Here is a 15,517-nt window from a genome sequence, read left to right as displayed (position 1 = left end):
ATCCATTTTATGATTCTTTGAACTACTAAAGAAGCTCGCAGTGTCTCTAGTCATCTGTACCGATTTTAGTGTTTACCACTAGGCAAGCACCACTCATATCAGTGATGCAGAAAGCCTGCAACCCAGAGGACAAGCACAGCTCTGTGCTTCGGTGCTGGGATAAAAAAAAAAACAGAAGACAAAAGGTTTAAAAAGAGTAAGGAAGTATCTTCCCCCGATCTGCTCCTTTCCTGCTTTCCAGCACCACAGCAGCCGCCCTACCCCCGCCATAACCCTCCTCCTTCCCGTAATGCGAATAGGGCGCCGTGTCCGAGAACCGGCAAAGAGGAGTGAGAGGAGGAGGAGGGACGTGTGCGAGCGGGGCGAGTGCCGCCGCCTCCGAAATACTTCCTGATCATCGTTACACAGCACTTTTTCGGCGGTCCCCGCGCTTTTCCTTCACCCTCCCCTGCCGTCACTCCCCCTGGCGGCCAGCAGGGATGCACAGCTCGCCCTCCCCTGCCACGTAACCGCCCCGGGCGGGCGGGGTTCGGACCACCGCGGCTGCCGCCAGAGCCCCGATGCCGCCCGACCCGACCCGACCCGGTCCGGTCCGGTCCGGCCTGACAGGGCACGACAGAACAGGGCACTACACGACGCGACACGACACGACACGACACGACACGACACGACGCTGCTGCCTCGGGCCCCAGCGAGCGCGCACTCTGCGCCATGACGTCACCCACACCCTCGAGGCTCCGAGCCCCGCTCCATGGGGCGGAGTAAGCGAGGGGAAAAGCAGCGGTGAGAGGAGGCAGAGAGGAGGCTCCCGCGCATGCGCAGGGCGGTGCGGCGGCGGGCATAAAAGGGGGTGCCGCCCGAGTGCTGGCGGGATATTGCTGAGGCAGCTGTAGGTGGAGGCCGGATCGGAGGCCGGGGCGAGCGGAGCAGCACCAGCGCAGGGACGAAGCTCTCGGGTGCCTTCTTATTATTTATCCGCCGACCCTCCTCCTCGACGCCGAGCCCCCGCCATGGTGAAGAGTGTGGGCAGCCTGGTGAGTCCGCTAGGCGCGGCGGCCGTTGGTTCCACTCTCCCGCCATGCCGCGCAAGGGGCGGCCCGCGGCCTCCTGCTTCTCCGCCGGCGGCAGTGCCGCTTCCCCGCCTTGAGCGCGGTGGCCGCCGACCCCTCGCCGTGAAGGGGATGGGGAGAGCTGCGAGATGACCATCTCCTCCCCGGCGGGAAGGGAGGCAGTGGGTGGGCCTGCTGGCGCCGACGGCCGCCGAGGGAAGCTGGGCGAGCAGGTGGCTGCCGTGGGCTTCGATGAAGCCTTGCCCTGTGAAGGCTGGGTGGCTGGCGGTCGGGCGGGACCGGGTGTGCGCTGCGGACATAGTCTGGGTGCCGCGGCTGCCCGTCCAGGAGGAGCCTCCTTCGGCGCTGCAGCGTGGGGGAGGGAGACAGTGAAAGGAGGACAAGGAGGACTCGCTTAGACTTGAGGCTTCACAGGGTCCGAATGAGGCGGGAGCTGCTGTAATTTCGTATTATGAGAGATTGTTGTTCATCTCCCTTTAAAATCAAGGAAATGTCTCGAGCTGGTAACAGGATACTGTAGTACCCGAATTTAGAAGTCCTTGCTTGCATACTGCCAGTGTGCAGGGACCGGACAGCTATCTGACCCATGAGCATGCTAATACTTGTGATCACAGCTTAAGTACCTGTGCAGGCAGAAACCTCCTTGAAGCTGAGGCAAACAAGGTACCTCATTACTCAGGACCTGGAGATAGAATAAGGTGTGAGTCCAACCTGAAATAATTCTCCTGGCTTGTATTTTTCCCCCTTCCCTGTTTATGGGTAAGGCTTGAGGATTTTGTTACAGGTTGGAACAGCTTAAAAATGGAGAGTCGTTAAACTTGGCTTTGGCAGAAGAGCCTGCTGTAACATTAAGTGGACTAGGCTTCTGCTCCCCTCCCAGCCATGAGCATTGATTAATAGTCTGTCATGCTTAAAGCATGGTTTTGTTCCTTATCCATGGAGACCATGGACTCAACAGACATGCTGACAACAAGGTTTAGCAACACCCAGAATATTTAAGGAGAGTGCATCTGGGATTTCTGGATTACTTCTGTTTTTCAGGAAAGCAGGTTTGTATTCTTCTCTTGTAACAAAATAGAAAAATCCTTCTTCAACTACCTGTGAAAGTATCTATTGTAAGTAACATTTGTAAAGTAATGTGGATGTGACAGCTATCTAGATATGGCCCCTTTCCTATCATCTCTTCAGAAACTAGCTAGCTTCTGATGAATAGCTTCTTTAAGGGTGCTTTACTGGTCCCTTTCAAGTCCCTGCTGGTGGACAGAAGGAGCAGTACTCCAGTTGGTTCAGTTATGTGATCTTGAGATGGGTGACTCATGTAACAGGGTCTCACTGTGGGACATAATGCCTTTTATAGCAGAAGCTAGTGGGATATTTAAACTGTTAAAAAGCTGGTGTTGCCAGAGCTTTCTTCTTTATGCAAGCTGACTTTATTAATTGAGTTAAAGCAAATACTGAAAACTAGCAGCTTCAGGTGCAGAAGAAAGGCTGTCTTCTAAGGAGTTTGGGCAGTTGAACCTTCAATCTGTTTATGGCAGCTTTTGTGTTTAAAAAAAAAAACCCAAAACACCACTAAGTTATGTAGTAACCATTGGCAGTCAGCTGATGGCTGGGTTAATCCAAGTTCAAAGGTGCCTTGTTATGTGTAGGAAATCACACTTACAACTAAGGTGCACACCACCTAGCAGATTGATTAAAGCTATCTTGTCTACTGCTGAGAACCAGACATTCCTTTCAGCACCATCTGTGGTCAGTAGTCTTCATTTTGAGGTATTACCTGGTGCTGGGAATCCCTGCTGCACTGGACACTGTCATTACTAGAGCCTTTTCTCTTACTTGGCCCTTGGAAATAGAGGCCTGATGCTAACGTATTTGTTGAATGCAGCATGTGCTTTTCTGCTGGAGGACAATACAAGCAATATGAGGTCTTACATGGGCTCAGGGGGTTGTAGTTATATGTTTAAAACAGACCAAAAACGACAAAATGAAAATTGTTCAGAGGCTTCCCCATTAAGGTGTTATCTGAAGAAAGTATTGGTTATTGAAGCTGTAAGATCATCTAATGGTGTGATGAGATGGTCTTGTTATGGGGGTTCCCCTTAAGTTAACAAAGATGACTATAAAAGACAGGTATGGAGGCCAATCCCATGGGTGAAGTAGCTTGATTTGCCCCCACTACTGTTTTCCTTTAGGGAGATTAGATTCTCTGGGAAAACTTTCAGGACTTCTCCCTAGTTAAATAACTTTTAATTTGCAAAGAGTAAGCACCTTTGAACCTGCATCTCTTCATTCTCCCACAGCCGTTTTAGCCAGTACTAAAGGTGACTGACAAGGTAACTAGCACCTAATTGTAGTCAGCATCAGGTCTCCAGTGGCGTGTGGCATGTGACCAACCAATCATGACCTCCTACCTTCCCCTTGCTCGGTGCAACAGCAAACCTGAGGTGTGTGGCCACATGACAAAACACATCCCAGGGCTGGACTTCCTTTTGCAGAATACACTAATTATGAAGCCAGATGGGAGGACTTCAGGGTAGGAAGAGGATGGTCTAACTGGCAGGTGCAGGAAGTAGAAACAGTAAAGAGCTGGTAATGTTGCAGTGCAGAGGTATGAGAAGCTATACCAAAATCAAGCTGTAGGATTTGAAGGTGGGGAGGAATGAGACTTGAGTTGAGAAACTTCTGATTAGTAGTCTCAGGGAGCTGGCAGGGATTGCTGTGTAGAGAGAGCACTGTTGGTGGGAATGGGGCACTTCTGGGGCTGGGGTGTAGGAATGCGTACCATGTCAATACAGGAGTGGGGCAGTGTGGAGGGATAGGAAGGTTTACTGTTCCCATCTCTTTCAGACAGAGTTGGTGGAGCGTTAGCTACTGATGTTACAGCAGAGTAGACTGAATATCCAATACACAAGGATGGAAGAACTCAAATGTGGAGGCTGAACTTCTGAAGATAGCTACATTGGGAGGGAAAATGCCTTATTAACAGGCATGTAATGCCAGGTGTATTTGAAGTTTCAGGAAGTTATGAAGACTGTTATGTAGGTTATTCATCCATAAGAATGCTGGTGCAGGACCTTCTGCTTGCTTGTTAAATATGCTTGTGACCAGTTTGACTATGTACATTCTTGGCTACTCACCTACATGTCATTCTTTAAGGGGGGAGGGTGTGGGGAACAGCTTACTAGAATAAAGTATCAATTTACTGTGGCTGATTGCAGAAGCTGGCATTAATTATTTAACTCCTGCACTGCAGAACCAACCACTGAGTACATGTGGCAGCAACTGTACTGCTGTTGGGTAGCTGTTGCTGACGGAGCTTTAATGCTCTGATTTGTCAAGTTGGGGAGGGTTAAAGCAGCTATCTTTTATATGCGTGATCTGAAATGAAGTTTATGTTAACAGCTCTCCTGAAGCTTGCATTGCTGTGAGAACAAAATTGTGGAATGTTGAAGTGACTTGCACTGGCTTTGGAAAAGACACTGTCAGAAAGCAGCTGATTAGCATTTTCTGCTTCTGCCTGAGATACTTGTTTCCCTACTGCTAGCATGCAAGTATTTATTGCTTTTAATGGCTTTCAGTTCTCTAAAGCATTCACTTTCTGACCAGAAAACACGGCCAATGGCACAGAAGGACCTCTAAATACCAAAGAATGTTGTCCAGAAATGGTTGGTGTCACTAAGTGCAACAAACAGACTCAAAGCTCTAAATAATTCTTGGGTGTTGAGTGGTCTGTATATGTATCTTTTCTTTGGCTAGTGATGTTACACATGAGTTCACTTGGACAAATAAAAAAAAAAAAATCTGAGGTAGCTTTAGAAAACAAGCTGTAGAGTAAATCACACAACATCATTTTGATGTTACCATTGATTGGAAAAGGCATCAAACTGGAAGAGTGTGGAAAAAGGATTGTTCTTTTAAAATTCTGCAGTGGGAAGTCTGTCCCCAAAGAAGATGGAAGCCTTCCTGCCAAGACAGAAATGAGAAACTTATTAAAAACCATAAGGATCACATTCAAGGGTAACCCTAAACAGAGCTTCCAGAGTTGAGGATTGTAGTCTAGATGAGTATCTAGCCTTTGTTTCCACAGTTCAGTGAGTTGGGGTGACTGAGCATTATGGTCTCTGTCTAATTGAAGAGTCATAAGACACTGGCTGATGCTAGCAGCAGTGAAGACAATTCATACTGAAGCACTTACATGATGTGTTTAAAGAGCTACCAGAATGGTTAGTGTGTTAAGGCTGATAGCAAGCTAGTTTTGGGATTAGTCTAAGTCATTTCAGAAAGGAAGGGGGAAATCATTAATGTTTTCAATTCTTTTGTTCTTTTACAGTCCGAATTTGAGGCAGAATTGCAGTCTGCTGGTGGGAAGCTGATAGTCGTTGACTTCTCTGCCACATGGTGTGGACCATGCAAAATGATCAAGCCCTTTTTCCATGTAAGTGGCCTTTTTGTTTTTATTGGCAACTGTATTAAAGTATACAGAATGTTTTTACGCTGCTTAACAATAATGTGGGAGAAACTTCCTTTTGCTACATGTGATTTCCAGCCTTTTCTGGAAGAGGGATAAGTTACAGAACTATCTCCTTTGAGACTATCAACTTAAATATACCACCCTTTTATACAGCTGGGAGCTGAGACATGGTATAAGTTCTGCTGTGATAATGCTTGCATGTATCTTGGGTCTATAGGGGCCTAACAGTTACATTGCCTCAAGAGGTGAGGTACAGAGTGAAACAGTGTTTATGCTTCTGTACACAGTTATCACAATCCTTCCCCTTGTGCTTAGGTGGCAATGGTGCTAGCACCAGCCTTACAATTAATATGGATGTCTCTTAGAAAAAGCTTTCCTGGAACATTGTAACTGCATAGTTTCTTATTTTGTTCTAGAGTTTGTGTGAGAAGTATGGTGATGTGGTGTTCATTGAAATTGATGTGGATGATGCCCAGGTATGGTCTGGGGTGATGGCGGGGGCGGGGATTAGCTAATGAGTTCCACACAAGTGACAACGAAGATGTCTTATTTAAAAATGTCATTGCAAATACTGAGATGAAAAAATGAGATTACCTCAACCTAGTGAAGCAGAGATTAGGGGTTTAGCACTTACACTGAAAATGGCAATCTTTTTTTTTGTTAGAGGACACCCGAACAGAACAAACTGTCTTGGTTATCTTCACAGTTAAAGTTCTGTTGGGTAACTTGGGAACAGTGACCCCCTACTTTGGGAGGGAGTGTTAGTCTAAGGCCTTAAGATGCTTTGATGCAGTCTCCCCTGATACTAATGGCTCGCAATTGTCTGGGGATCTCTCTGGTCTCTCCACTGCTCTTGACACTTGCCTCTTTCATGTCTTCAGTGCAGAAAAATGACTGCTGTATAGCAGCTCCAGCAGTGTCAAACTGGTACTTGAAGAATGTTGGATTGAAACACAAGAGCTTCTGTAATGCTCTTGAGCCTTACAAATAGTCCTATCTGTTTTGATTAAGAGGTCTTTTTTTCCAAACACAGGATGCAAGTATAGTAAACGTGTTTCTGCTATAGCATGAATTAAATGCTGAAGGGGGGTCCTTCAGCCTTACTTCAGGGAGATGTTAACACTGCACTCTTTGCTAGTTATGGACCACCAGAAGCGCTTTTGCTTAATTTTGAGCAGTAATGGCTTTGCTCTGTCACCTAAACAGAAGGCAGCTAGTGGGGTCTAAATTTATCATCCTTCAGGTGTGTACAGCTGAAGATTGTATTCTGTCTCTTCCAGGACGTTGCTGCACACTGTGATGTGAAGTGCATGCCAACATTCCAGTTCTACAAGAATGGGAAAAAGGTAGGCTCTGCTTTTTAGCAGCTGGAGCAGGTGATCTAAATGTTTGAAAAACGGTTGGGAATATTGGACCACTTAGCCTGCTTTGTCTTGATAATGCTTCTGGGGGATCACTGGCGTGGCCTCTCAGAGTGAGCAAGTTCCTCTTGGTGCTGCAGCAAATGCAGCAGGACCAGCAGTTAACTGATGAAGCAAACCCTATTGTTAATGGGTAGTGAACTAAGTTAGTATTACAGGCCAGTCTTACAGAGCACCGTGAGACATTAGTGGGGTTAGATGTCTGGGTTAAGACTGCTAGTCTGCCTGCCTAGCACCCTGTTTTTTACCATCTTGGTAAAAATTTGTTCTCGGGGTGCAGCTTATAGTTGAGCAGAGAATGTGACTGTATGTGGTGGAATCCCACCCAAGCAGGAGCCTTAAACATAGCTGAATATAGACACAGCTGAAATGACTGTTCAGATGCTTTTACGTAGTGGCAGTGTAACCTGTTAAAGGGAGGCCCTGTCCCTGGCAGAGGACCTGCTCTGTCAAGAGGTGGATGACATGGGATTCAGACCATGCTTTGACAGCATAGTAGGCTGCCTATGCTGTGAATGCCTCTCAGCTCAGCAATTCTCTAGTTCAGACAAAGTATATTGTCTCAGACTTTGTTTGCCAAACAAGCTGAAGGTAGGCTTTGCTAAAGTGAAGCACTGCCTGGATTGAGGTTTCATGGCTGAAGGCAATGGAATTGCACCTTATAAAGTGAGTGTCGGGTGCAAAGGGACCTTCAGTTGAATTCAGTGTGGGGTCAAGTCATGACCAATAATGAACATTTGACAGTTTTCTCAGGGTAAACTTCCACAGCTTCTTAATGCAATTAGGAGAATTGTGTTTATGCTGTGCCAAGATGTAGGTGGTGTATGTAACCCTGCTGTATGGCTTTTTATTTTGGGTGACCTTGGCAGTTCTCTGAATATGTAAGTACCAAGCAAGCAGTTTTGTGACCTTTAGTGCAGTCTGCTCTGAACCTTGCACCCCAGTAGGAACTGGAAGACAGCACTGTTGAGATGTAAATGTTGCCTTTGTCTTTCTGTGTAAGTTGCAACAATCACAAATTTCACAGGATAAACCAGGCTCAGGGCCAGGTCATTTGGAGTAATCCTTCCAGAATTTGATTGGTAAGAGTCCTGAGCAGTCCAAGGTAACTTTGAGCTACGTCTGTGTAGTGACCTCCAGTCTCTTCAAGCCTGTACTCGGGTCTTACATAGCATTGGTTCAGGATCAACTTTTCTACAGGATTTTACATGTAGATAACATATTTACTGCTGCAGCAGTAGCAGTCTGGAAGTGGTTCTTGTTAAGGCTTTTGGGAATGAAAAAACTTCACTTGTAGCAGAGTTCAGTAGATGTGTTTGTGTCTGGATGCTATGCATCTAATATTATGAAGCATTGAATGCAAAAGTTCTAAAACTCAGTCTCTTTTTACAGGTGCAAGAGTTCTCTGGGGCCAATAAAGAGAAGCTGGAAGAGACCATTAAAAGCCTAGTCTGATCTCCAGCCATGGAGACTTTGAAGCATGACTGCTTCGGCTAAATTATAGCCTGTAACTTTTCTACTTAAAAAAAATAAAGCAAGCTAGCTAGATTAAGTGGTGAAAACTGTCCTCTTGATCTATGTGAATAAGTACAATAAAGTGTAAATTCTTCACTTTTGGATACTGCCTGTCCTTAAAAGAAAATGTAAGCAGTTTCATTATGTCATCAAGGTCTTGGGTTTTGCTGTGTAAAAGGAGTACTGTCTTGAGTACAAACACTTGTCAAACACAACCTGATTGATTTTTATTGCTGGGGGTGGAAAATTGTGTTGTGTGAGACAGCAGTGATGTTGCTTTATGAGAAGTGTGCTGCACCTTTCTCAGGTGATAGTTACCAGTCTGTAATCCAAAGAGTGACAGTCCAGCTTGAAGACAAAGAAAGGGGAGTTTAGGATTTGAAGAAAAGAGAGTGGTCACTGGGTGGGATAGCTTCTTTCATTGCCTCTTTTTAGCTAAAGATTCTTTTAAAATTTGTCAAGCTTCATTTTAGACTCAGAGCTAAGACTTGGCTTATCATGCCATAATGCCAGCCCTCTCATGGAAGCGTAAGGTGGGACTTGGAGCTCCTGCCTTTTTGCCTCCTTGTTGTTGTACCTTTTGGTTGTGTGAGTAGCAAAGTGTGTTTAGTCTGAGTGGGACTGTTTTGTTTCTATGTAATAGTCTGGAACAAATGACTGAACAGGTAAAACTTCTAATGTCTTAACCCCAAGATAAGTTGGATTTATATCTTGTCACTTTCATTTGACTGCAGTATTGCATTCTTAAAACACAGTGAATGCTTCTTTGTGCTGGACAGTAAACTGGACTCTTCAAACCTGCGTCAGGTTGTCTACATGGATTATTGCAGACCTGCCAGCCTCCCTATATATTCGACTACTCTTCCCAGTGTTACCAAGGAGAACTGGTGTGCTTTTCCACCAGATCAGCATGGCTTTCTTGCTGGCTTGGGTGTTGTCCTGGATAAGAATTCAGTCAATAAGGGGGCAGGGCTGTAGTTAGCAGCTATGCCTAATGCTGCTAACCACACAGCTAGGTGAGCTGTGCTGCTCATGGAGTATCACTGATGAAAAAGCAAGACTTCTGCTATGTATACAGCAAGTAGGCATGAGTGAGCCTCTTTCTGGTAGGGAGTTTGTGTGTGACTCAGCCTTACATTCATTTCACAAGCATGCATGAATTTCCTAGCTCTTGAGCACTGAGGCCCTTCAGTAGCTTGCTGCACATGTTCCCTATTTGAAACAAGATCTTTCTAGTCCAAGTGGTGACCACACCCTTTAGCTGAGGATGAGCCATCAAAGATCTGCTTGGATGTAAGCTCTAGGTTGTCATTATGCAATGAGAAGGACGTGCAAAATGTTTTCTGTGCAGCTCCAGCTATTTGACTAAGAGAAGTGCAGCAGAAGTGTGTAGACTGACAGGTGAAAGACTGCACAGGTAAGTGAGAAATCGCTGGCCCAAGTGGTGCTGTGGATGGGATGGTGGAGAGAGAATAAAATGAAGCTGGAGCAAGAATGTATCAATAACATGGTACCATCTGGAAACAAGCAAATTGCTCTTGAAAGCACTTCCTGTGTGGCCTACCTAGTCCTGAGCAGTAGCTGGGAGCAAGGAAAGCTTGGACAATCCCTGTTAGGAAGTCCAGGTGAAGCTTGGTAGGAGCTGCTGATAGCCAGCTTGTTCCTTAAGAAATGAGAAAGCTACTGAGATGTGCTGCAGCACATGGTGTTTGCTGATGTGAGGCCACATGAGGTTGCTGCTGCTTATTGCCTCAGGGGAAGAGTGCAGTTAATGGGAAATGCTGCTCGTGTTGTTTGTTAATCTCTTAATTAGATGCCACTGCAGTCACCTTGAAAGATCCAGGTGACAAGTTACTGGAAATTCAAGACAGAATTGGGAAAGATGGATGGAAAATACTGGAATAACTTGTGCTGAAACCAGGGGTGCAAAGCAGTTCTTGGAAATGCAGCAGGTCTTTAGGTTCCTGTGCTGCAGTATATTCCTGCTCTGAGCACTGGCATGTAGGCATAGTGTGATGAAAATAACTTGCATAGCTTTATGTAAAAGGATGGGTTCTTGAAGGTGTGTGCAGTGAGGATCTGTGTCGTGGGACAGCTTTCCCTTTGCAGGAGCCAGCAAGCATATTCTCTTCAAATGCATAGATACATCGGAATTTGACTCTTGGTTCTTGACATGATGGGTGATGATATGAAAAGCCTAATGGTTGCACCTAGCTGAGCTGTGAGGGGGCTCCATCCCTACGGCAACAGTGCCCAGCTGGGAAGAGAGGCCCTGTTCAGGATGGGAGCAGCACTGCATCCCAGCAGGCAAGAACCTGGCGCTTCAGGCATTGTTAAAGCCGAGATACAGCAAATAAAAGTTTTGCCCTAACTGGTACGGGTACAAGTAGCCTTGCTAAGAACTTGGGCCATCTGCCCTGCCACATGGGTATTAAGTAACATCCTGGAGAGCTCAGCAGGTGTGGTGTTCTGCTTGTTTTTCATGTCAAGGGTAAGGCAAGTATTACCATGTGCCAGACAGCGCAGCAGTCATGGTTTCATTGAACTCTGTGGTCTGCTGCTTTCATGAACAGAACCAACTGCTTTGATCCAGTGACCTGAAAAGATGCTTTTGAGAGGGAAGTGGTAGATGGCAAACTGACTTGAATGCTTGGAAGAAACTTGAGCTACATGGCAGAGAAGAAAACATATAAAGGTTTCTCCTTGGAGTAAAGGCTTCAGAAAAGAAGTTCTCCCCTGAGGCAGTGACTGCAGTCACATTTGGCTATGAAATGGCTGGGACCTGTGCCTTGCTGTCAAACCAGTACAGCAAGATGACTTTGTCTGCAGGCCTGTTGCCTAGCTCACTTTCTTACAGTGGGCTGGCCAACAGGAAGAGAAGTACTTCCTTGAGTACAGCAATTGGAACACATGGCTCAAATAACTAGGCTTAATGAGTGAACTCATGAAAGGTATGGGCAAGCGGTCACAGACAGTGGACAAGAGAACTGTGTGTGATTGGACTGCAGTGAAACAGTGGCACCAACTCATCCACGTGTTCTGAAACTGCCATCGTGCACTTGGGGAAGGAGTCTGTTAACCACCTGCACATCTCTTCCACATCTCTTGGAGCAGTAGTGTAACTCCAGTTAACCATCTGCTTTTCATTCTGTCCTTAACTTGAATGAAGTTAGACTTTGATTCTGCCCTTGAATGATTCCAGTAAGAGTATTTAATTATTTTAATGTTTAAATCTTTACTCTTCATTTGTCAAAACTGGCTGGATCTAGCAGGGAAAAAAAAAACCAACAAACCAGCCAGTTTTACTATTGCCCACACACTATGGTAACAGCAGCTCCCTTGTGCTCTATGATGTACAGCTTTCAGCCACTCAAAGCATTGGCTCGAGGAATATACTGGTGAAATCCTTGCTGGATGAACTCTAGTGCTGATCCCTGGCCCCTGGAGAGGAGTGGGAGACTGACTGGTGGGCTAACCTTGTTTAACTGACAAGCCCTCTCTTGAGGTAAGAACAGGGAGATCACTTGGCAATTACAGTCACAGGCAAAACAGGCTTGTCTTAGGGAAATTAACTTGCTATCCTAGTCTGTTTAGTTGCAGTAAGAAATAAGGACAGATCTACAACCACCTTCCCCTGTTTCTCCCTTCTTCCCAGGCTGTTTCATTCCTGGGTCTCCCACTCTCCCACCCCTGAGCAGTGCAGGGGAATGGGGGTTTTGGTTAGTTCTTAACATTTCACCTCTGCTGCACCTTCCTTATGCTATTCCCCCATGTTCCGGTGTGGGGTCTGTAGGATACAGTCCTTTGGGAATGAATTGTTTCAGTATGGGTGCTCTGTGGGCCACAGATGCTGCCAGCAACCTGCTCCAGTGTAGGCTCCTCTCCACGGGCCAGAAGCCCTGCCAGGAGCCAGGTTTTCTGTGGGTTGTCCATGAGCTGCATGTTCCCCTTGCTCTAGTATGGGGTCCTCCCTGCGCTGCAGGTAAATATCTGCACTGTGGGCTGCAGGAGCACAGCTGCCTTACCATGGTCTGCATCACATGCTGCAGGGGAAAATCTCTGCTCTGGTGCCGGGAACACCTTGTCGCCTCCTGCACTGACCTTGGTGCCTGCATGGTGGCTTTTGCTCACGTAGTCCTGTTCATCTCCCCCGGCTGCTGGGGCATGGTGCTTTTTTACCCTTCATCAAGTATCTTCTCACAGAGGTCTCAGCTCTGGCCAGCAGCAGGTACCTTTTGGAGCTGGCTGTCAGTGGCCCTCATGTAGTGGCAGCTTCTGGTGTCTTCTCACGGTAACTACCCTGGCATCCCCCTTCCCCACCTGCTTCACCCCTAAAGCTTCCCATGTAAACCTAAGACACTGCTATGCTGACAACAGGACTGATTGGGCCTCAGGCTTAGCAGGGGCCTGTCCATAGCATGGAGTTTGCTTTTCATCTGAAGCAGTAACTGTATACCAACTCTACCGCAACTGCTGCAACCTTTATCTTGTAGGTCTTCCTCAGAAAACCAAACACAAAACTATAGCAGGAACAAGAGTCTGATAAGGAGCTCTGGGGAGGCAGTGGGTGCTGTACTCAGTTTAGCTGAGCAGAAGCTGAACCATATTGTGGATCCTTATTTTCAGTGGAGGTTTCATGCAGGCAAGAAGCATAACCAGCCCGATGCCTCCAGCTTTGGTAAGGATCAACTAGATGAGTTTGAGGAACTTGAAACGGTCTTGTGGAGATGTCAGAGAAACACACCCATATGAAATGCATTTTTAACTCCGTTGGAGAGGGAAAGCTGGGTTGGTCCAGGTTGGTAGACAGAGAAAGGTGAAGGATGCATGGGAGCTGCCTGAAGCTTTCTCTCTACCTGCAGCTGGGACACAAGTCTGCTAATCTCCACAAGGTGGCAGTGACTGCCCATACATGCGTTATACACACCCTGGCTCTGGAGACGCTTTTACCTCTCTGACAGCACCAAGTGATGGTGGCATCTATCTCTAGGTAATGGGCTGGAGAAGAATGCCTGGGGGGTAGGTTTCCAGGTGCCACCATCTGCCTGGCCTCCAGGAATGGGAACATCTGGGGTGGGTGGCAGAGGTGTGAACAGACGCTAGGGTGGGGAGAAGCCAGGCATTGGATCCAACTGTATCCATAGAGGAAGTTTTAGGACAGGCTTGGGCCATCTGCCCTCCACTGGAGTCAGTCCATGACATTTCCTCAAGGCAGCAATTAAAGTCTGTTTCTCACTTTTATTTGCTCTCTTTCTAGCCCCTCTGAGAGGGAAGCCTGGAAGAAGAGCAAGGCCTGGCACCATAAACAGACGTCGGAACTGTGAAGCTTTCTGACAACAGAAATGCAATAGTCAGTTTTAGCACCACTTAGCAGAACAGCCCCAAACACTTTCAAGCTTAGTAGGAACTGGAGTCCCTGTACAGCTAGTTACAAGAGGCTGAGGACAGGAACATGAGGTATATTCCCACACTGTAATTAAAGGCCAGCAGCAAGCTAAGCTTTGAGGAACCTGCTTGGAGCTGTTGCAGTCTAGCTGGGTGGGGGTATAAGAGATGAACAGCCAGTCAGGGGGTGGGGGAGCAAAGTAAGAGCAAAGGATCTAAGGTATGTCTTGCTCACTTCCATACAGGCTGCATCAGAGGTGCTGGGGGGGTTATGACTGGATTTCACTCATCTGGGAACAGGGCTCCTATGAGAATGGGTGCTGCGGCTGGGTTGTGTTGTCCTGACCCCTCCTGTGGCCACCCACCCTGGAGGATGGTGAGAGAAGCTCAGCAGGCAGCAGTGCACCCCTGGAATAGCTCCTCGGTTTCAGCAATCACAGTTCTTTGCATCAACTCCTGGGGCTTCCTGAGACCACCCTTGGTGTGGCAGACTATGGTGAACTTCTAAAGGCTGGTCCCCGCTGTGTCCTAAGCTCAGGCAGGTTATTGCCCCGAGTACCAGCTTCAATTTGCTTAGGAACAGGACACAAAAGTTGCAATATTTATTAGGCTGGAGCACCTCTAATCTACAGCCTGTTTCATTTTGCATAGTCAGGCATAAGGCATCAAGTGGTTAAACCACTACTCTAGAAATAACACATACAAATGAGCTATTTAGCCCACAGAGGATGAAGCCTGCAGCTGTTTACATTTAAGACTGTTTTAAACTCCTTTTGCTTTCATCTATTACATCCTCAATGAACTGGGATCCTAAATGGCTTCAGAAATCCCACTGTCAAGCTTACTTGCTTGTGCAATGGCACAGACATGCCAGACCAGAAAAAAGCAGCACAAGAAAACCAGAGATGACTACAAGCACAGCCCCAGGACCACTGAGGAATGGGCATTGCACTCTGGACAAAGCCGACACCTTTGAAGATGCATGCAATGGAGGACTGCTGCAGTGCCAAAGGGAACCTAGCCACAGATAATCCCTTGCACACCTTCTGACAGCCTCTGGAACCACCAAGTGCTCACCCCTTCCCAGAAAGCCCTTAAGGTCAGCTGCAGAGTGATAATGTCATTGGAAGGGTGATGGCAGCCAGCATTTTCTCACAGGCCTTGTGCAACTGGCTGGAGAACAGGCTGGACTGCACAGTACTGACCAAAACTGACTCAGTATTTTAGGACTTGCAAGCCCTCTGAAAATGTCTCAGTAAAAAGCCACCAAACAACAGCAGACCTCGACACAGGTTCCACAGCCGACTGACAATAAACTCCCTTTTCTGGTTTACCATTTTCCATGATGTGCAGCAGTATTAATCCACAGATCTTTCTCAGAGCCTGGCTGAAAAGCACAGCACTGGAGCTAACGCAAACTGGCAAGTAATTCTGCTCAGAAAACCCTATAAACAACCAGAAGCTCTCCTCTACTTGTGCCAAGATGCATTATTTCACCAGTGGCCAGTCAACCTGTATTTAAGGACAGTACTTTTTTTCAGTCCTCTTAGCAAGTATTAGTTGATCTACATCTTCAGTAAGTAAGTGACCTCTTCTTGTTGACAGACAAGAGCATCTAATCCTGACATTACAGAGACATTAAGGCCACTTAGGAC

General features: G+C 46.8%; 1 protein-coding gene across 3 annotated transcripts; it reads left to right on the top strand.

The window, feature by feature from the left end:
• Positions 1-799: 799 nt before the first annotated feature.
• Positions 800-14,624, top strand: LOC133270173 (thioredoxin). Of its 3 annotated transcripts, XR_009743682.1 has the most exons (6): positions 800-1,034; positions 5,401-5,505; positions 5,958-6,017; positions 6,822-6,887; positions 12,971-13,827; positions 14,108-14,624. XR_009743682.1 is itself a non-coding variant. In XM_061455155.1 (5 exons), exons 1-5 carry the CDS (start codon positions 1,011-1,013, stop codon positions 13,001-13,003), a joined length of 288 nt encoding a protein of 95 aa, XP_061311139.1. In that variant the 5' UTR covers positions 800-1,010; the 3' UTR covers positions 13,004-14,624. The 3 variants fall into 3 exon arrangements, 2 of the variants coding, with proteins under 2 accessions (XP_061311139.1, XP_061311138.1); XM_061455155.1 differs by having other exon boundaries at positions 12,971-14,624; XM_061455154.1 differs by lacking the exons at positions 12,971-13,827; positions 14,108-14,624 and adding an exon at positions 8,355-8,573 and having other exon boundaries at positions 807-1,034.
• The last annotated feature ends 893 nt before the right edge of the window (positions 14,625-15,517 follow it).

The sequence above is a fragment of the Pezoporus flaviventris genome, unplaced genomic scaffold, assembly GCF_033815535.1.
Source record: "Pezoporus flaviventris isolate CSIRO_AGI_PZ_B2104156 unplaced genomic scaffold, CSIRO_AGI_Pfla_v1 ptg000018l, whole genome shotgun sequence".
NCBI classification, from domain to species: Eukaryota; Metazoa; Chordata; class Aves; order Psittaciformes; family Psittacidae; genus Pezoporus; species Pezoporus flaviventris.
The sequence above is the reverse complement of the archived record's forward strand: the minus strand, read 5'-3'. Positions and strand labels throughout refer to the sequence as shown.